The sequence below is a fragment of the Equus caballus genome, chromosome 1, assembly GCF_041296265.1.
Source record: "Equus caballus isolate H_3958 breed thoroughbred chromosome 1, TB-T2T, whole genome shotgun sequence".
NCBI classification, from domain to species: domain Eukaryota; kingdom Metazoa; phylum Chordata; class Mammalia; order Perissodactyla; family Equidae; genus Equus; species Equus caballus.
In genome coordinates, this window is record NC_091684.1 from 93942020 (window position 1) to 93963200 (window position 21181).

The window sequence follows — 21181 nt, forward strand, 5'->3', positions numbered from 1 at the left end:
GAAAGAGAGTTGCTGGAGCACCAATATCTCTTGTGGATATAGATGCAAAAATTCCCCACAGAATACTAACAAATTGAATCCCGCAATGTATAAAAGGATTATAGACCGTGACCAAATGAGATTTATCCCAGGAATGCAAGGGTGGTTTAACATCTGAAATCACTTAATGTAACATCTCAGTAGAATAGAGGACAAGAACCACATGACCATCTCCATAGACTCAGAAAAGGCATTTGATAAAATCTGCACCTTTTCCTGATAAAAACACTCAGCAGTCTAGGGATAGAAAGAAACTTCCTTAACCTGCTAAAGGGCATCTACACACAACCGAGAGACGACATCACACTGGTAGAGAAAGACTGGATGCTTTTCCTCCAGGATGGGAAGAAGACAAGGATGCTTACTTTCACTGGCTCTATTCAACATTGTACTGGAGGTTCTAGCCAGAGCAATTAGACAAGAAAATGAAATAAACACATCCAGACTGGGAAGGAAGAAAGAAGTGATAGGATCTCTATTTGCAGATGACATGATCTCACATATAGAAAACCTTAAGAAATCCACTAGAAAACTACTAGAACTAGTAAAAAATTCAACAAGATTGCAGGAGACAAGGTCAGTATTCACAGCCAGTTGTATTTCCGTACAGTCTTTCAGTTGGCAACTTGCAAATGGAAGATGAAATTAGGCAGACTTCATCTAGCACAGCACCCAAAAGAATAAAAGGCTTAGGAATGAATTTAGCAAAGGAAGAACAAAACTTAATACTCTGAAAATTGACAAAACATTGTGGAAAGAAATTTAAAAAGACATAAGTAAATGGAAAGACATCCCATGTTCATGGACCAGAAGACTTGATATTCTGAAAAGCCTGCAAGCCCTGGAAGGTGGGTTTCATGTGCACGAGAAGGTGCATAACAAAGCCAGTTGCGTTGAAGTGTGAGAGGATTTTGAATAGAGTGAGCACAGGTTTCGCCACCAGCCTGTGGTCTGGGTGTGATATGGCTCTGCCCCTTGCTTGCTGTGTGATGCTGGGCACCCTACGTACCCATTCTGTGTCCTTGTTTGCAAAATAGGAATATGAATATCTTCTTTGCAGGACTGTCATGAGAATTAAGAGAGAAAATGGGTGCAGAGGGCTCAGTCCTCTCTCAGTACTAAACAGTCCTCATTCATTCAACAAACACTATGGAGCATGGGCCACGTGCAGGCAGGGCACACGGCAGGGCAGAAAAGAGAACAGCCAGAGCTGCCATCCTATTCCCCAAGACAGACAACAGCACGGAAAGTCAATCGCGAGGCGTGGAGCAGTGTTCTCAGACGTCCGCTGGCATCGGCATCCTGCAGAGGAAGGGTTGTAAGAGAGCCCGCTGGCTCCACGCATGGGGTGTCCAGCTCCCTCCGATGGGACCCTGGAATGTGTATTTCTCACCGTGAGTTCCCAGGTGCTGCTGCTGCCGCCACTGGGCTAGGCCTCACGTTTTGAGAACCACTGTGCTTTAGAAGGTGGTGAGCGTTCCTGGAAGAAAAACAGTAGAGCAGTTTGCAATATAGTAGTGAGGGCAGGCCCGATGAGAGAGGGACCTCCAGACCAAGGCTTGAAGAAGGAGAGAGGGAGCCAGGAGGAGGTCCGGTGGAGGCGTGCCGGGCCAGCAAAGGCAGAGAGCCTCTGATGTGGTCCTGAGCCAGCACAGAGGCAGGGGGTCTGGGGGGAGTGAGGGACCAGGTGAGGCAGGAAGGAGCCGATGGAAGAGGCCTCGTGGGCCCTGTCGGGACTTGGGACTTTACTCCTTGGTGAAGGGGGAGGGGCACTGGAGGGCTTTGTTAAAAGGACCCTCTGACTGCTGACCAGAGAGGGACAGGAGGCGTGTCTACAGCGATCCAGGAGGAGACAGGGCGCTTTCACTGTTGGGTGGGGAGTCGAAAGTGGTCAGATTCCAAATGTGTTGTGAGAGGAGGACCCACAAGGTTGCTGGATGTGGGGGTGAGAGGGAGGGAGCAGTGAAGGGACTCCAGTGGGTCTGGCTGAGCAACCGAAGGACGGACTTGTCATTCACCAGGAGGGGAAGACTCAGCGCGGGGTGGGATGGGGGGTTGGAGACTATGGCCACACCGTAGCTCGGTCTGAACCCGAGTGGGTTGAGATGCCTGTTAGTCCGTGAACCAGCCCAGCTGCTGAGTGGGCAGCTGTGCAGGAGTCCAGGGGGCTGCGGGGCTGGGGTTCGCGCTCAGTAACTACCCTCCCTGCCAGCCCCGGCGCAGGCTGTTCGTCCCAGCCTGACACGCAGCAGCACGGAGCAGCCATCCCCGGCAAGGAGCCAGGCCTGGGAATGGTGTCCCAGAGTGACCGCCCTGTGCTGGGAGGGATGTGAAGGGCCAGGCCGCTGGCCTGCTGTTGTCCTCAGCGCCTTGCTGCCCCAGTCTGGGGGTGTGGCTCTCACAGGCTTCTGGACTTTCCTCTGACCCCCTGGAGTCAGCTCTCCTGCCCTCACGTTCCTAAGAAATCATTGGGGGAAGGAGGGCGGGGGGACGAATGCAGCTTCCAGAGGCCACAGGGCAGGACACTTGACATGGAGAAAACCCTAGCCTCGGGACAACTTGCAGGAACACAAAGCAACCTTGTCAGGCCAGCTGGGCGCTGTCATTGTTCACTGGCATGACATCTCCAAGCCCTCAAGCGACAGTCAGTTTCAGAAGGAAAGGTCCCTGGCCCCAGCCCGGGCTGCAGTGATGGAGCCCGGGGTCCTAGGGGACCACTTCTCCCCAGTGCTGCTTGCTCCATATCCCAGCTCTTCTGGGAGATTCAAGAAGAGAGGGTCTTATTTCTAGATCCCCTGAAAGTTGACCTGCCAGGCTGGCAGGCCCAGGCCTTTCCCAGTGGCCCTTTCAAAAGAGGAGAGAAAGGGCTGTTGCTGACCTGGGCTGGGCTCTGGTCCCTATGCCAGCAGAAGGAGCCCTTGAGCCTGATTCTGGTGCCTTGGTGCATTCTCATGGGCCCTGAGGGTCCACATGCGGGTGGTGGAGGAGATGCCCCCAGGGGCCTTGGACCCTGTCCAGGCCCCAGGCTCACAGAGGGCACATCTGGCCTCTTTGGGACATCTGGGTCAGTTCACAGCACCCCTGGCGGGCCCCAAGGCTTCTCCCTGCAGTGCCCCATGAGCCTGTGAGCTTGGATCCCCAAGGCAAGGGAAATAGCTGCAGCCACAGACCCCAGGGACAGGGTGGCCAGCGAGCCTGGGGCCCCTGGCCAGGCGAACAGAGGGGAGGGGCAGCTGCCTTCTCTTAGGGAGCCAGGCAGCCAGCGAGGGGGCCGCTCCCCACTGCTTCCTGCAAAACTCAGGCCACTAGCTATTCAGCGGTCTTTGACCACCTCGCTGGACCCTTCAGTCCTCCTTCCCTCCCAGCAGCTGTGACGAGAAATGCACCATCAGCGTGGCGGCCTGGCTTCAGTCTTTGCTGAGTAGAGCTCAGATCCCAGGGCCGGAAGAGCTTGTCGTGTTCGTTGTACAGACGCGGCCAGTGGAGGGTGTATGCCAGCAACGCTGTGCGCTGCCCCGTGACCCCGGCCACAAGGGGAGAGTTGGGCAGAGGTAGCGACTCACCAGAACAGCTCACGTTTGCTCAGCGTGTCCCTGTGCCGTGCTCCATGTACCGACTGACCCTCACCGGATGAGAACAGTCCCACCACAGCCCCTTTCGGGCAGGAGACTGGGCAGCAGTGGGCCCACGTGATCTGTTCAGGGCACAGAGGAGGATGCAGGAAACCCGCGTTCTCCCATGTCTGCTGCAGCTCTGAGCCCCCGTGCTGGAGGCCAGTGGCCTGCCGGGCTCCTACGGTCAGGTTCTCTGGCTCTCTGCTTCTTCCAGGCAGCCTTGGTCCTCCACATCGGTCTGAGGAAAGAGGGAGGGATCACATGCTTGCCATGTGCTACTCTTGCCAGGGGTTTGTTGTATCCAAATTATATTGTAGAGGGGGACAGAGGGGCCCAGAGAGGTTCAGCAGCTTGCCTAATAGCACACAGCAGGGCTGGGAGCAGAGGCAGCCCACCTTCATGGTGAGCCCATCCGAGGATGCTGTTGCCAGGCGAGCTTCAGAGCATCAGAGCCTCTGGACCTGAGTTATCTTAATGGGGTTCAAGGGAGCCCAGACTGGGGACAGAGGCAGTCCCTGAGGTCCTGGACCCAGCCCCCGCCCAGGGCCTGTAGGACACAGAGCTCAGGGACAAGGGCCATGCCAGCTGAAGAGCTCCCTTGTCACCAGGTGCTCATGTGAGAGGACAGGCCCTCAGCCTCTCAGCAAACTGGCCCTGCCCCAGGAGGGCAGTTTCGTGACGACTTCTGCACACCCACTCCAAGGTGGGGTGGGTGTCGGCCTGACCAGGGCTTAACCTAGAGCTCGTGGTAGCAGTGCCACCAGAGTCCAGAGCCTGCAAAATGGGGGCAGCTGCAGACTTCCATGTCAGCGGAATCTGGCTGGAGGTGGAAGGGTAGAGACTAGCAGGTCTAATGTGATGACTGCACAGGCGGGGAAACTGAGGCTCGGAGAGGAGAAAGCAAGTCAGCACCAGAGCCCACCTACCTGGGAGGGTCCCACCTGCCCCCAGAGTAGGTGCCTCGACTGAGCCCTCGGATCCCTCTCTTTAACGTGGACAGAGTTGCTTGGACCCAGGAGCCCCAGGCCTTTTTTTTTTTTTTGAGGAAGATTAGCCCTGAGCTAACTGCTGCCAAGCCTCTTTTTGCTGAGGAAGCCTGGCCCTGAGCTAACATCCGTGCCCACCTTCCTCTACTTTATACGTGGAACGCCTGCCATAGCATGGCTTGCCAAGCGGTACCATGTCCGCACCCAGAATCCGAACCTGCGAACCCCGGGCTGCTGAAGCGGAACATGTGAACTTAACTGCTGCACCACCAGGCCAGCCCAGCCCCAGGCCTATTGTGCTGGGTTTAGGGCAAGGCATTGCTTGCCTGTGGCCCCCAGCACCATGAAGTGCCCTTCCCACCCGCATGTCGGCCTGAACTCTGGGAAGGGGGCACACCGAGCCCCCTCACACACACCCCCACCCACCCGGGCTGGGGAGGGCTCCAGCCCTACCCCCACACTAGTCTAGGGCCCTCGCTGGCTCGCTTGCTCATTCATGGGGACACCAAAAAACTCGGTAACCAGGATACATATTTTATTGTAATATTTTTTAATGAAAAAACCCACGGTGTTAGTTTTCTATGGCTGCTCTAACAAATGGCCACAAATTTAGTGACTTAAAACAACACAAATCTATTCACTGCCAGTCTGGAGGTCGGAGGTCAGCACTGCGCCTTATGAGGCTGAACTTGGGGTGTCGGTGGGCCGGTTCCTGCTGCGGGCTCCAGGGGACCCCCTGTTCTCTCCTCTCCCACCGTCCGGAGGCTGCCCACGTTCTTGGGTGTGGCCTCCGCATGCCACACTCTGCTTCCTTACATCTGTAGTCACACTGCCCCCTGCCTCTCTCCTACAAAGCCGGCCAGGATGGTCCAGCGCAATCTCTCCATCCTTCATGTCATCACATCTACAGAGTCCCTGTTACTAGGCAAGGGGACATCGTCACAGGTTCCAGGCATCGGGACGGGGACATCCTTGGGGAGCCATTATTCAGTCTCTCACATCCATGATGAGCAAAATATCAAACTTGTAAAGAAAGACGGGGGCCCCGGGCGGCATTAGGGTGAGGCCCTTGCACTCAGGGCCGTGCAAGGAGAGGGTTGGACCCTATCTTTATTTAAAATTGTGATAGTTTGTTCATCATGGATTTTTGGCATTAATTTGTATTTTTTTTAACTATTGCCATAAAATATTTATCTTAGTTACCGAAGTTACCCCCTTAAATTTTGCCCATGTGGCAAGTGCTTAGGAAGAGCAAGAAGAGGACCCCACTGTACACTCAGCTGTCAGATGACACTCCCCCAAGCCCCTCCCTTACAGGATTCTCCCCCCAGGCCCCTGTGGACCACCCTCCCTCCTGTCTGCTATTGCACAGCCCCAGCTGTGCTACTCTGTCCACCTGCCCTCCTGGTGTGTGCCTGAGGCTGTGTGCCCACCCCCATCCCCCACCCCGCCCAGGCCTTCACACTTTGGAAGCATGGGATTGTGGGTTATTTTCCCTGGGACAGAGTCCTACCCTGGGAAGGACATAGACTTTGCAGAAATATCATTTAGGTTTGAACTGGAGACTTGTCACTTACCTGCTGTGTGACCTTAGGCAAACTGCATCACCTCTCTGAGCCTCAGCTGCTTTGTCTGTAAAATGGGGACATTAATACTTACCTCTCAGGGCTGCACAAGACACCCTATAAGTCCTAACCACATTCCCTGGCATGGCCTGTCCATGGCCCGTGTCAGGGCAGAGGGCTGGAGCCCTGAGCGCCGGCTCTGAAGCTGGCAGGCCAGCTCTAGATCTGGGCTTGGCGCTCTGCTGGCTGGGTGACCCAGACCGAGACACCTGACCTTCCTGGGCCTCCATCGCCTCACCTGGAACACCTGCCTCCCAGTGTGTGGACTGGACGGGAACCCCTAAAGCGAGTCCCCCGCAAGGCGGGAGGGACCCATCCCCGGGAGCGGCCCGTACTTCTGCGGCGCTTAATAACAGCGAGCATCAGGAAAAGGGTCTCAGATGCTGGAGACGGGAGTGCCTCCACGGGGCTCGCTTCAGGCGCGGGGTTTCGGGGACTCGCCAGGCCGGGCCCTCCCCGCATCCCCGCATCCCTGCATCCCTCTCTCCTCCCTCCTCCAGGCCCGGGGCGGGCGGCGGGCAAGACGCTACCTGCGCGCGTGCCGGGCATTCCTGCCGCCGCCTGGGCGCGCCATGGGCCTGATGCCGGCCGCGCGGGCCTCCGCCGGCTGCCGCGCCTGCCCGCCGCCGCCCTGCCGCCTGCCCGCCTGCTGCGCGCCCGCCGCCCCAGGTACGCTCGGCCCGGGCCCGGGGGAGGGTAGGGCCGGGGCGCGGGGCGCGCGCGGCGGGCGGAGAGCAGTCTCCAGCCCCGGGGGTGGGCGGCCCGCTCGCACAGAGGAGGAAACTGAGTCTGGCAGGGCGCGCGGTCTTGCAAAGAATCGGCCCGCCGGCTCCGCTGCAGAGGGGACCGAGCGGGATGCGAGCCCCGGGCTGTGAACTCCAAGCCCAGTGCTTGCCCCACGTTTGCCTCCCTGGGCCTCAGGAAGGCCACCGGACACCCGGAGGCGGGGCACTGCTTCCCTGGGGCCCGGCTCGCCCTAGGCACACCCCCCCCCCGCCCCCGCCCATGATGGATGCCTCTCTGTGCCTCCCGCGCCGAGTTCAGTCTGTTGGGGGAGGGCAGCTCTGAGCACCCCCCCCCCCCCCCCCCCAGTACCTAGAGCAGGACCGAGTACACGGGCACGAGCGCGGAGTGATGGCAGGGTAGGTTTACCCCCGTGGGTGCGTGCAAGGAGGATGCGCGGGCCGTGGTGAGGGGGAGCCGGAATGCGCGGGGCGGGGCGGGGGGGTGCTGTTACCCCTACCCCAAGCTTGTGATTCTCTGGAGAGACTTTAGGAATTCTTTTCCTCATCGCGTTTCTTCCATGATAGTGGCTTCCCTCCTCCCGAACTGGGCAGACTCCGAGTGTGGCCAGAGCAGGCCCAGAGGTCTCCTCTCAGGGATCAGCCCAAGAGGGAGTCCCAGTGGTCTCTCTTTCTTGTTGGGGCCCTGGGGGCAGCAGAGCCCACCCCCTGGGGCAGGAAGGGCCACATTTGTCAAGCACCTGTTTCCATGTGCCTGGTGTGCAAGGCTCTCCCACGGCTGCTCACAGCCCGGTAAAGTGACAGAGACACAGGCTCAGAGGTTGAGCACTGTGCCCAAGGTCACTCAGGACAGGGATCTGAGCCAGCTGACCCCCGGACCGGTGGCTTTCTGCTACTGCAGGGGATTCTGGGGAGAGGAGAGTGAGGGCCCGCTTTGTCAGGGAGCAGCTGGCAGGAGAGCAGGCCCGGCCCAGCTCTGAGCCAGCTCTGAGCCATCAGCAGGTTCATCCAGAGGCAAGCAGCCTCTGCCAGCTTCCTCTCTGGTGGCAGAGCCGGTACTTTGTGGAGTGCGTGGGCTGGGACCTCGAGGAACCCGCACGCTGGCTGGGTTTCCAGGGATCTGACAAACCTGCTGGAACTGGTTCTTGGCAAGGCTCCCCCTCCGAGTCGTGCCAGGAGGGCTGAGGGAGTTCAGCGTGGATGTTCCAGGCCCTGCCAGGCTCTGGCGGAGAGACCTGGGCAAGGGGAGTGGGCAGGGGCCCCTGGGCATGGAGGCCAGGCCCTGTAGCCTGGGTGCAGGGGGCTCCAGCAGGAGGACGGCTGGGAAGGAGGCCCTGGGCAGCAGAGCTGGAAGAATGCTTTCCCCTGGGGCTCCCCAGGGCGGCTTTCTGCAGACGGTGGGAGGGCAGCCCCCCCTGCAGCCTGCACAGGATCCCGGGCCAGGCTCCGTGCAGCCCTGCTGGGGATGTGGGGTCAGCCCGGGGCCTGGGGGACCTGGGGGCAGGGCCCCGGGGCAGCCCCTAGAGACAAGTGTGATTATCCCCGTTTTCTAGATGGAGAAACTGAGGTCCTGGAAAGGGGACCACTCCTCTCCTTAATGGCGTAGCCAGGATGCTCACCCAGACCGGTGCAGGCGCAGGCTCAAAATCTCTGTCTTTATGGCCTTTGGACTTGACCATCGCCTACTGACTGTGTCCTGACCCCGACCACCCTCCTTCTTGCCCAGCCCACAAGTCCACACACACGTGCATGCAAGCACACATGCATAAGCCCACACGCATGCACACCCGCACATGCTCACACTCATGAATCCACACGCATCTGTACGCACCCATCCTGCCCCGGCACGCGGGCAGTCTCAGCCCAGCGTCCATGCAGTGCTCACAGGGTTTCTCAGTGGGCAGTTCCTCTGCCTTCTTCCTCTCTCCCTCTCCCTCATCGCTTTCTTGTCCTTTATTAAATGTTTTGGATCTTTTGCTTTCTGATTTTTTTTTTGCAAGTGTTATTGAAATGTAGCATACAGAAAAGTGTACAAACCACAAGTGTACAGTTCAGTGAATTTTCTCAGGGTGAACACGGCTGGGAAAGCAGTGCCCAGGTCCAGAAACGGCATTACCAGCACCCCAGACACCCCGCAGTCCCCTTCCGGTCACTGACCCACCAGCTCAACGTGTCCTGACCTGGTTTTGTAGTTCACATAGATGGAGTTGTGCAGTGCGTTCTCTGGGTCTGGCTTCTGCTCACAACATTTATTTTTTAATTTTAAAAAATTTTGGTAAAGTAGACCTAACATAAAATTTAACGTCTTAACCATTTTTAAGCACACAGTTGAGCAGCATTAAGTACATTCATAATGTGCAACCTTGCCACCATCCATCGCCAGAACTCTGGCTGTCTCTGTACCGAGTAAACACTAACTCTCCATCCGCCATCCTCCAGCCCCTGCCAACCACCTTTCTGCTTCCTGTCGCTATGATTTTGACCAGTAGTAGTCAAAACTTAGGTACCTCATAGGAGTGGACTCCTACAGTATTTTTTTTGTGACTGGCTTATTTCACTGAGCATAATGACCTCAAGCTTCATCCATACAGTAGCATCTGTCAGAATTTCCTTCCTTTTTAAGACGGAATAATATTCCATTGTATGGATGAGCCACATTTTGTGTATGGTTGCTTCTACCTTTTGACTATTGTGAATGTGAGTGTACACACATCTCTTTGACGCCCTGCTTTCAGTTCCTTTGGGAATAGACGCAGAAGTGGAATTGCTGGATGGCATGGTGATTCTGTTTTAAATTTTTTTGAGAAGTCTCCATACTGTGTTCCACTGTGGCTGCACCGTTTTGCATTCCGACCAACAGCACACAAGCCTTCCGGTTTCTCCACGTCCTCGCCAGCACCTGCTGTTTTTGCTTTTGGTCGTGGCCCTCCTGGTGGGCGTGGGTGGGATCTCACTGTGCTTTTGGTTTGTGTTTCCCTGATGACTGGCGATGTCGTCATGATTACGTTTTCACATCAGTGTGTCGTCTGTCCTGTTGCGTGAGCTGTGCCTCCTCAGCTCTCCTTGCTGTCGGGGGCTCCACGGCCCGAGAGGGTGTCTAGCCCCCTGGTGTGCGCCCGCCCAGTTTCTAATTTGCTTCTTCAGGAGGAGCCGCTTTTGGCCCTGGCAGCGCCCCTGCCCTCCGTTGCCCCAAGTGCCCGCCCCCCCCCCCCCCCCCCCGTTGCTGGGGTGACCGAGGGGGTGACGGCTCCTCTCTGTGCCCAGGCATCTTCGGGCAGCGCCTGGAGGACACGGTCCACCATGAGCGCAAGTACGGCCCGCGCCTGGCGCCCCTGCTGGTGGAGCAGTGCGTGGACTTCATCCGCGAGCGCGGCCTCACCGAGGAGGGCCTCTTCCGCCTGCCCGGCCAGGCCAACCTGGTGCGGGACCTGCAGGACTCCTTCGACTGCGGGGAGAAGCCGCTGTTTGACAGGTGAGCTCCGGGGTGCAGCCGGGGCCTGCCCATTCCTCCTGCAGGGGCTCCTCCGGGACGCCGGCTCCACGGGCAAGGGAGTCTGGAAGCAGGACGCTGGGCAACGTGGTCCCCACGTCCGCACCTGGGGTTCCACCTGCCCTTCCTGTGGGCAAGGCGCAGGGCACCAGATCACCCAGCAGCCCTGGGTCCCCTCTTGGGACGTATCCGGCCCTCATCCACGTGGGCCCTTTCCACGGAGGATGCTCAGAAACCCCGCCCAGGCAGGAGAGAAGGGCTCCCACAGGTCCCTTCCGGACCCCTGACCTTCTGCGGGATCTGCCTCTGGGCTCTCTTCCTCAGGTGCCCCTGCCCAGGCTCCTTCTGGGCCCAGATGGAGCGGCAGCTCTGCCCGCATCCTCTCGGGTTCCAGGGTCCTGGAGCAAGTCTCCTTCACGTGTCGCCAGGCAGCGCCCACCCTCCCCAGCACTGGGCCTGAGCAGGTCTGTGCTGCATCTCAGGGTGGGGGTCGGGGGAGCCAGCCTCACTTGGGGCTCCGGGGCTGAGGTAAGCCCTGGGAGGTGGGCTGTTCAGGGGCCTCTTCTCTCGACATTATGGTGCATTTTTCATAGAAAGTTCTGCATCAAGCCAACCCTGGCTTCACGGAGCTTCTGCCCTTTCTTCTCGGATCTGCCCTCCTAGACGAGGCCCCCCTGAGCCCCAGGAGATGCCCAACCTGGCCTTCCCAAGTCTTCTGGTCTCAGGGCAGAACACTGTCAGCCCCCCAGCTTCTGCCCACACCCATCACAGCAGCCAGGAGAGTCGTCAGTTCCTTCCTTTAGATGTGGAGCCTAGGAGGGACCACCATTCCCCAGAAGAGGTCTGCCCAGGGGGACACAGGGGACCCTTCGCCTAGAGCCTTGTGAAACTCCGTCCCAATACTCTGAGCTTGTGGTCCAGCATTTACAATCTCACTGAGCTTGTGGTCCATTCTGAACCTCTGTCAGCCAGGCCTCCTCCATCCTGTGTGTATGTGGCCCAGGGTTGGAGATTGCTTGAAATAATGCCCCTTCTGTGGTTCCTGGAAACTTACTTTTGACCTTGGGGCTTTTCAGAGAAGGGGCCAGGGCCCTGCTTGCCACTGACCCCCTCCCTGAGTGTTCCTCTGGCTGTGGATGACCACAGCCTCCCCTTTCTCTACCTTCCTTTCACCAGAAAGGTGCTGAGGAGCCGAATATGGTGTGCTGGTGGGACATCTGAAGGAGGTGATCAGTAGCCACAAAGACCCTCAGATCCAGAACCTAGGAGAGGATTCTGGGGGTAGATGTGGGGCTGGGCGTCATCTGTTCAGCAGGGCGACAATAGGGCGTGGGGGCATGTGAACGCACCTGGGGAAATGTGAGGGGAAGCGGGGCACGTCCTCGGAGGATGGGCCCAGGTGACCCCAGGAAGAGCTGTACAAGTGGCCAGAGAGGGAGCCGGGAGCCAGGAGAGAGGGCATCCAGGACCCCGGGGAAGGCCCGCCCCACACTGCTGAGTCAGGTCTGTGAGGTGCTGCATCTGCTGGGCTCTGGGATGGTCAGCTGCTGGTCCTGGGGGTGTTCTGCAGGCGGCCCGGAGGGAAAGATCCAGGCCTAGGACTTGAGGAGCCGCAGCTTGGGATGGTATCTGTGCCGCCCTGGACACAAGGCAGAGAGAGGCATGGGCTGCCCTGGCCACTCCAGGGAGCTGGGTCAGTCCCGAGGCCAGGGAGCCTGGCAGAGTTTGGGTGGGGCCGTGGTGAGATCTGATCTGTGTTTGCAGAAATCCCCTGGGTGGCAGCAGGCACCAGGGCAGTGCAGCTCAGGCCTGGGGAGCTTCTAAAAGTCCAGGTTGCCGGGCCCTGCCCTCCCCTTCCCGTGGAAGCAGACTCCAGGGGCGAGGGGCTGAAAGCTGTGAGTTTGAAAGCCCCCAGTGAGTCAGTGGCTGAGGGGGAGCCCCTCCTCCCTGGGGTGGGGGCCTGAGCCAGGTGAGTGGGATGGGTGGGGGCAGGTACAGGCTCCCTCTGTCCTCCCCTCCCTTCGCCCCCTCCCCCTCCCCCTCCCCTCATGCCCTGACCCCCTGCTCCTGTCCGGAGCACCCCACACTTGACCTGGCCTCTGTGTGTTTACAGGTGTTTCCTTAAATGGTTACATGTCCATTTTATGGATTAGGACCCAAGGCTGGGAGACCCTGTGTAACTCGCCCAAGATGCCCAGAGGTGGGCGTTGCCCAGCTGGAATCCTGGCCTCTCCTGGAGCCCCTTCCTCTCCACCTGCATCCCTCCACTTCCAGAAAAGTCTCTCCCTCACCCGCTCTGCCCTCTGGAACCGGCCATCCTGTTTCTCCCTCCCGTCACCGCATGGCCCCTCCCGCAGGCCTGCCCTCCCACACCCACCCTTGCCCACATCCTGGCCTCAGCCCTGAGATCTGGGCTCCTGCACTCGCCTTAACAGGGCCCTCCTCACCATTGCTCCCCTCACCCCACGGCTGCCCCAGGCTATGGGTGCTTTCCCCTCCGGAAATTCCTCCCTGGGGCAGCTGACCCCATCCTTTCCCATGTGCCACCATCTCCATCTCCGTGACACTCCTCTGGCCCTGCAGCTGTGTCCACCTGCTGACTCAGGGGTCCCCGGGCTCCTCCCCTCGCCCACCTGCCAACAGAGGCGTTTCAGGGTAGAGCTCGCTCACTCCCTAGACCACGCTCTGCACCACCAGGAGCCTGGCCCCAGGCCCTGGGCCTCTCCTCCATAAAGAGCCCCACCAGGCCTGGAAGCCAGTCACCAGGGCTGTCCCGTACCCATCCTTCCCACAACCCTGGCCCCGGCCCCTGGGCCTGGAGCAGCCCTCCCAGCCCTGTCCACGTGGTTGCCAAGCATCCAGGAGGGTCTCCTCTGGGCCAGACTCTGGTGACTCTGGCTGCAGCCCTCTCTTCCTTCCCTCAGCACCCCTCCATCAACTGAGAGCACTCGGTAGGCGTGGGTGTACAAACGTGAACAGGACAGAGAAGGTCCTGCAGGCACACGGCCGCCGGGGCAGGTGACAAACGAGTCACCGCACTCAGGGAACCAGCGCTGGCTCCCATCCACCTCCCCCCACCTCCACTGGAACATGTGCTCCTGGCTCCAGAGGAGGCCAGGGAGGCAGGTCACCTGGGCGCCGGGCCACCCCCACCCCTGGGAGGTGGGCTTGGGGTGGAAGCCCTCAGAGGGTCTGGAGTGAGAACTGGGGTCAGCCGCCGCGAGGAGCATGCATTGCAGGGGAGAGAGGTGCAAGGGGATGGGTGGGAGACACAGCCGTGTTCTGGGCTGGATGGCGCTGGTGCTGGGGGGGCCAGAGGGGGAGGAAGAGATGCGAAGGAGCGGAGGCACAGCCCATCCATCCTGCAGATGGAGAACCTGAGGCTCTTGGGTTATCAGCACACCGCTCCGTCGCCCTGACACAGCAGAAGCTGGTTTGGGCCCCAGGCAGATCCCCTTGTTTCCGGCTTTTGCCCTCCCTGCCCTGCGCCCAGCCCCCCCACCACTTGCTGTGAGCCTGGTCTGGGGCCAGGGAGAAGGACAAGTGACAGCACCAGCCCTGGAGGGGCTCACAGGCTGGGGGACCCCATGGTGTGGGGCCTGTGGACCGCTCTCCTTAGGTGCTGGGGGGGCGCGGGATTCAGGGCTGGTGTTCTGTGTGTGGGGGGGAGGGTAATTAGGAAAAAGTGGCAGGAAACAGCCTTGAGCCCACCTGTTGAAGGAGAAGGCTCAGTGGTGAGTGGGGAGGGTGGGGTGAGGGGTGGGGAAGTCCATTTCCAGGGAGCCAGGAAGGAAGGGGGGGGTGGGATCCCAGGCTGGGGCTTCAGGCAGGGACGCAGCTGGGGGCGTCTGCAGAGTGGAAGGGCCACTTGCCGAGGACAGAAATGCTTCCACCTCCCCGACCCGGGGGGACATCATGGCTGGCCCTTGTCCCTACTGCTTTGCTTTCGCTGCCCATGTCCTTCCAAAGGGCAAGGCTGCTAGTCCTTCCTGCTTCCTGTACCCTCCTTCCCATCCTCCTGGGACTCCAGTCGGGGAGAGGCCACTGGGCTCAAGCCTGGGTTCCTGCTGGGGCTCTAAATCCCCAGGAAGTGGAGGGTGTGGGCAGAGGGGCTGGCCGGGGGAAGGCAGTGGAGGGCGTGGGCAGCAGCCTGCCTGGCTGGAGAGGGGAGGGAGGGCAGGGACAGAGGCTGCTCAGTTGGCAGCCCAGGACTCACCAGGCCTGAGGCAGGGAGGGGCCCCGGGTATGTGGGTTTTAGGTGCATGTTGGCATATGGCACCCCAGAATCCCAAATGTCAGGGCCAGAGGGGACCCCAGGGCCTATCTCAGTGAGACCAGCCCTGGACAGCCAGGGCCAGGTGGCACCTCAGTGGCACAGCCCCGTTCTCCTGGCCCCTGGCCCATCTTTCCTCAGTGCCTCCCACGAAGGAAACGCAGTCCGGGGTTGAAATCCGGGGCCCTAGAAAAGCAGACGGAGTGCCCGGGGCTCGGGCCCGGCCTGGAAGGCGAGCTTGGAGGAGGTGCTGGGGCTGCAGTCCAGCACCTGAACCCAGAGCCCAAACAGGCCTCGGGCCTCTGCCCCCCACAGGGGCCCGCTTCCGCCCGGGCAGCTCGGAGCTGAGTGCAGGAGACTGAGGACTGAGAGTGGACAGACGGGGTGCTGGGGAGCCTGAACTGGGGTGATGAGCCTAGACGCTCAGGCGGCAGTAGTGTACTAGGAGCCAGAGGCCAGGGGCAAGGCCTGACCTCTGACCTGCCTGGCCCCTGGGTGACGTGGGGCTGGGGGAGCAAGTGCAGGCTGTGCCCCTGGCTCCCCCCACCCCCCCTGGGGGCAGTGTGGCTCCCAGTCACCCTGGTGCAGCCCTAGGCCCGCAGAAGGGGAACTTGCCCTCCTTCTGGTTGCCTGGCAGGCTGTCACAGGCACCCCTCCAGCCCGGTGTGAGCTGGCCTGGTCACCTGTGCTTCCTCCCACCCACAGCAGCCTCTGTGGGGCAGCAGTTGTGCCCTGCAGGGCCCTGTGGCTTTTGCAGCCGTGGAGTGGACATTCGCCCCTTCAGCCCCACTCTATCTGTGAGGGAGACACTGCCGGCCAAGGACTGACCCCACCATGAGGCGTGGGGCTTCTGAGCAGGTGCAGGCTGCTAGGTTGTCGCTGAGCTGGCACTCCGGCCCCCACCCGCCTCCAGCCCCTGTGTACTGCTGCTGGAGCAGCCGGGGCCCTTCCTTGACCAGGAGCAGTGGGTGCCCCTGCAGCATTCCTCTCTCGCCCCTGCCTTACACACACACGTGCATGCACACACACTGCAAGATGCGAGAGCAGAGGCTGCCCCTGGGGGCGGAGGGCGAGTACTGGTCACTGCCGCAGTGCCCTGGCACCAGGCCTCATGCGTGTCCCTGGCCGGCAGCACGACGGATGTGCACACGGTGGCCTCGCTGCTGAAGCTCTACCTGCGCGAGCTGCCTGAGCCCGTGGTCCCCTTCGCCAGGTACGAGGACTTTCTCAGCTGTGCCCAGCTGCTCACCAAGGACGAGCGGGAGGTGAGTGGCTCGCAGGGACCCATCCTGGGAGGACGGCCTGTTAGGTGGTGGGAGGGGTGTGTGGAGTCAGGGCACAAAATTTCCATGACTATTCATGGCACAGAGATCCTGGCCTGCAGCCTGCTCTGTGTGTGGAGGGGCGCGTCCTGGAGCAGCCTGCTCTATTGAGGGGGCAGGCCTGGAACCTTCCTCTCTGGGGGGGTTGGGGTCATCCTGATGTGTGTGGGGGACGGTACTCTTGTGAGGCTCTGGAGCGTCCCCCCTGTGGAGGGTCCACCCTATGTGCAGGGCTTGGTCTCAGGGCGGGACAGGTCCGTCCCACAGCAGGCCGTGTTGCAGTCACTGCCCAGCTCTGGGCCCCCACACAGTAGGCCCTCCTGCTCCACTACTGGCTCCCACACCCCTCTCAGGCCACCCAGGCTGGCTGTGGGGCTCAGGGACAACCAGCCCTCTCATCTATTTATAGCCTGCCTCCTCCCGAAAGAATTTGAGACCGCTCGGGGGACAGAGGGTCCCCCCTCACCCCACAGGTGCCCGCCTGCAGCCCTGGGCTGGCTCCCGGCTGCGGAAGGACTATTTGCCCTCCCTGTGGCCCTGTGGGAGATGAGGGGTCTTTATCTGGCAAATATTTGTGTCTCGATAAGTGAGCTGAGCGCTGGCCCTGACATTCCTCTGTGGCCCTGGAGAGGCGCATCCCTCACACCAGCTCCCCACAGTAAATGCGCTTCCCCAGCCGGCCTCAGGCCTGGCCCGGCCGCTCCTGGAAGGGAGATGGAGGTGGCAGTGCCCTCTGGTCCCCTGGGGCCTGGCCGCATGGGTCGTGGCTGGAGGTCTGGCCTCTGGTTGCTTCCAGCCCCCCAGCCCACCTCCCTCCGCCTGTCCCACCCTCCCTCAGTAAGGGAAGGGCCCCCACCTCATTGCTGCTCTATGACACGTTGTTTTCCTCTTTCAATCCCAAGGGGACTCTCGAGTTGGCTAAACAAGTACGCAGCCTTCCCCTTGCCAATTACAACCTGCTCCGATATATCTGCAAGTAAGTGGCTGGGGATGCTGGTCCCCTCCCACCCCATACTCCTCCCCGAGCGGAGGCTGAGCTGCTGGGGGCTAGGAGAGAACACAGTCCCCGCGCTCACGCAGCTGACTGTGCCCCTGGGAGTGGGCGATGCTAAAAAGCCCCGTGTGGATCATTCCTGAAGGAAAGGGACACACCCTCTGTCCCTTCTGCCTCCTTGGGGTACCTTTCCCCGTCCCCTACCCCAGGGCTCTGCCTCCTGACCGTGACCAAGGCTCAGGCCTTGCCCAGCCCCGTGCCTGGGGGCCTGGGCATTTGTCCCGACTGCCGACAGGAGTCGTGTGTCTTTGCACACCGATGATGGGCCCATGTCCGCTGACCTCTGCTTCTGCTGGCCCTCGCAGACCCCAGGGGGAAGCTCCGCCCTCTTCTGAGCCTGGCGGGAGCAGCCGCGGAGACCTGGGGGCATGGCTGGGCCTGGGGGCCTGGCAGCTCCCAGCAGACCTGGCAGCAGGATTTCCTCCTCCTCCACCCACCTCCGTTCCCTGGCAGGTTTCTGGATGAAGTTCAGTCCCACTCAAATGTCAACAAGATGAGTGTCCAGAACCTGGCAACTGTTTTTGGACCTAACATACTTCGGCCACAGATCGAAGACCCAGTGACCATCATGGAGGGTAACGGGGGAGGCTCGCGGTGGAGCTGGGCGGCTGGGGGCTGGGCTCGCCGTGGTCCTGGGCAGGTCCTCCGAACCATCATGCCGGGCCAGCGGGAGGGGTGGCCCCATCCCTGGGGATGAGGCAGAGCCTCTCAGGACCTCCCCCCTTCCCTCTCTCCCCTGGGGTCCGGCTGTAAAAGGAGCAGGACCTTTGCCCGCTGGAAGTCATCGGGTGCAGTTAGAATGGTAGGAGAGGCGGAGGATGGAAGGGTCAGCGTCCCGGCCATGCACACACACGTTTTTGCCTTACTTAAGTAATTTTCTAATAACAAATTGTCACAGCCCTCTGGGTGTGTCACACCTTTGCAAACCGTAGGGAATTTTGTTCTATAGCAAATAATAACCATAAAATGATAAAAATAGCAGCTGCTTTCAATACACCACGGCCTCTCCAAAGTGCTTACCGTGTCCCCTCACTGTAATCCACACAAGCGGCCCTTGCTTGGTTACTGCCCCCACTCTACAGATGAGGAAACTGAGGCCGGGGGGGCGAGGGGACTCGCCGTCATACAGAAGGGCACAGGTGCAGGCTGGCGTGGCAGAGAGCCCACGTGCGGAGACCCCTGGACGACTGTCTGGAGGGGTCAGTGTGAGAGTCCTACTGCTCACAGACAGGAGCCTGCAGCCTGTCCGGCGGAGGAGGACAGGGGCCGAGCAGGATGCACGCAGTCACAAGGCCAGCAGGAGCCGCGGCCCTGGCACCCGGCGAGCTGAGAGCAGAGTTGCCATTCCTTGCTCTGTGTGACCTGGGGCAGGGTGGGGTGTGGCCCTTGGGGGTGGCTCTCTTGCTCAGGTCCCCCCGGCCTGCCCGGCTGGGTGTGGGAGGCCCCAGGCTCGCGCCCGCCAGGTTCCATGAATGCCTGAAGGTGACCTCGCTGAGTTCCTGCTGCCCCCAGATTTCTGGGCTAAGGATTCTTTCCTTTTTCCCAGGACTCTAAGTTACCTCTAGCGGGAGGGGGCCACTCAGGCACTGCACCTTCCTTATCACCCGGGGGCCTCCCCAGTCTCTGCTCTGTGTTGGGCTGAGGGTAACAGGAGGGAACGAGGCAGGCAGATAGACACCCCGATCCTCCCCCAGCCACTGCTCCCAGCCCCCACCCCACAGCCTCAGGAACCGAGTCCCCCACAGATGCCACAGTCTGCATCTCAGGGGCTGTGGCTGGAGAAGGGGGATTGTGTGTGTGTGTGTATGGAGTTGTGCCTGTTGGGGGGGCTGTATGCATTCGTGTGTGTATGACTGTGTGTGTGTGTGCCTGCGTGCCCCTGTAAGATATCTCTATTCCCCGTCCAGAGCCCTGGGCCCCCCCAGAGCGTGGACAGTCAGGCACTCCGTCATTGGCACTCCGTCATTGGCAGCACAGGGGAGTGACACGGGGCAGCCAAGAGGACGCTGATGTCCAGGGCCTGGTTTCCAGTCCCAGCCTGCCACTCGCTCACCCCGCAACCTCAGTGGGCATCATGCCTGCCCTCTCCCCCATGCCGCTGGATGGGGGGCGCTCGGGGGCACAGTGCCTCCCCTGGGCTCCAGGCCCTATGTCTATCCAAGGAGGGGGTTCTTGGGCAGGATTCTGCTGTCCGTGCCTAGGTTTGGAGGCTGTGGTGACCGTCCTTTCCTTCGGGGCAGCTGATAGCCAGCTGCTGTTGAGTCCTCTCTTGTGGGGCAGCCTGGTCCTCGGCTGCAGGCAGGGCCAGGTGCCCTGGGTCCGAGCCGCAGCACCCCGCCACCAGTCTGGAGAGCCTGGACTGGGCATGATGCACAGCCAGGCCTTTCTCGTCCCATCTTCTTGGCAGGCACGTCCCTGGTGCAGCACCTGATGACCGTCCTGATCCGCAAACACAGCCAGCTCTTCACAGCGAGGGCTGCCGAAGGGCCAGCCTCCCCACGCGGGGGCCCCCCGTGCACCGTGGGATGGGGCTCCGAGGAGGTCACGAAGGACAGCCAAGCAGAGCCCAGCAGCCCCACCACCCCCGGCCTGCCCTCACACAGGACCTCATCTCTGGACGGGGCCACTGTGGCGGCGCTTTCTAGAACCTCTCCCAAGGGCCTGGGCAGCCACTGCAGCCCGGCTGCCACCAGCCCTGGGAAGAGGGTACAGACTCTGCCCAACTGGAAGTCCTCCTTCCGGCAGCCAGGGTCGCGATCAGGGAGCCCAAAAGCGGGCAGCTCGGCCCTGGAGGTGCCCGACACCTCCTCCAGCGGGAACTGGCTCATGAATGGGCTGTCCTCCCTGCGTGGCCACCGCCGGGCCTCGTCGGGGGACCGGCTCAAGGACCCGGGCTCTGCACAGAGACTCTCCACATATGACAACGTGCCCCCGGCTGGCCCGGGTGCCAGCACGCCCAGCGGGGCCAGCACGGCAGGGTCCGGAGCCTCCTCTGGCGACGCCTCCGTCAGGGCCTCACTCAGCAGCTGCACTGCCTGCAGGGCCAGCGACTCGTCTGCCTGCAGCTCCCTCGAGCCCTCCCCGTTCCCCAGCAGCAGTGAGGACCACAGATGTGCAGACCTGGGCCGTGGCCTGGACGGGGCAGGGCCCTGCATCAGCAGCAGCGAGCCCAGTGACGCAGGCAGCCCCGTGCGGGACCGTGCCCACCGCTCTGAGGCTCTGCAGGGCCTGGTCACGGAGCTGCGGGCTGAGCTGTGCCGGCAGCGGACTGAGTACCAGACGAGTCTGAGAAGGTAAAGGCTGCAGCCGCTGGGCAAGCACAGGCCGGCCCCCCGACTGGCAGAGCCCTCGTGGCCAGCTGCTCACCGGGCACCAGCCCGGATGGTCCGCCTCTGGCCTCTGGCTCCAAGAGAAAGCCACCTGGAGGCTGAGCTCAGAGCAGCCAGCCCCTAGAAGCTGCCTTTCTGCAAGAATGCCCCCAGGACAGGGGTGGGAATGGAGGGCTTGGGTCCTGTGTCTGGGAAAGCTCAGGAATTGTGGGGCCCAGCATGCAGTTGGAGCTCCATAAATACCTGCTGAACGGATGAGTGAGTCAGAATCTCAGCCCGTGCTGCTCAGAGATGCCTTTGATGGAGGTGCTCAGAGTGGGGGTCCCTATCTGGCCCTCAGCCAGGGAGGGGGCAGGCCCCGAAGGTGTGCGTGAGCACGGGGCAGTGCCCACGTGCAGGGAAGTCCCCAGGCCAGCCTGGTTGGCTGACTGTGGTCAGGCCTGACATGGAGGGAGGACTTCCAGGATCAGAATCTGCTTTCCTCTGGGAGGGTGCTGGCTCCCGCCTGCTCTAGTCACAGGAGGATGTCACAGGCTGCGTTCTGAGCCTTGCGAGCCTGCTCACAAATGGGCCCCAGCTCGACCCTCCCAGGCTCCCTGTGGGGACAGTGTTTTCCAGCATGAGAGGCTGAGTGCTCCCATTAAGGTCATCAGCTGAGCCTGCAGCGGACAGCACGGTGCTGCCATCAGCATCTCAGGCCCCTGAG

General features: G+C 60.9%; 1 protein-coding gene and 1 long non-coding RNA gene across 12 annotated transcripts in view; one reads left to right on the forward strand and one right to left on the reverse strand.

Moving 5' to 3' along the window:
• ARHGAP22 (Rho GTPase activating protein 22) overlaps nucleotides 1-21181 on the forward strand; it is a 188167-nt gene that overhangs the window by 163534 nt on the left and 3452 nt on the right. For 9 of the 11 annotated variants that reach the window (XM_023648277.2, XM_023648280.2, XM_070265059.1 and 6 more), the window contains 5 exons: nucleotides 10272-10479; nucleotides 15903-16035; nucleotides 16995-17068; nucleotides 17600-17721; nucleotides 19554-20439. In XM_023648277.2, coding sequence (XP_023504045.2) covers nucleotides 10272-10479; nucleotides 15903-16035; nucleotides 16995-17068; nucleotides 17600-17721; nucleotides 19554-20439 — 1423 coding nt within the window. Of the gene's footprint in view, nucleotides 1-6511; nucleotides 6934-10271; nucleotides 10480-11673; nucleotides 11872-15902; nucleotides 16036-16994; nucleotides 17069-17599; nucleotides 17722-19553; nucleotides 20440-21181 lie in introns of those variants that run through there. The other 2 variants (XM_070265061.1, XM_070265086.1) reach the window with 2 other exon arrangements.
• LOC111774879 (uncharacterized) lies at nucleotides 617-3739 on the reverse strand. The gene is made up of 2 exons (XR_002810175.2): nucleotides 3603-3739; nucleotides 617-1519 (listed from the first exon to the last, which is right to left on the reverse strand). It is a non-coding gene; the product is annotated as an uncharacterized lncRNA (long non-coding RNA).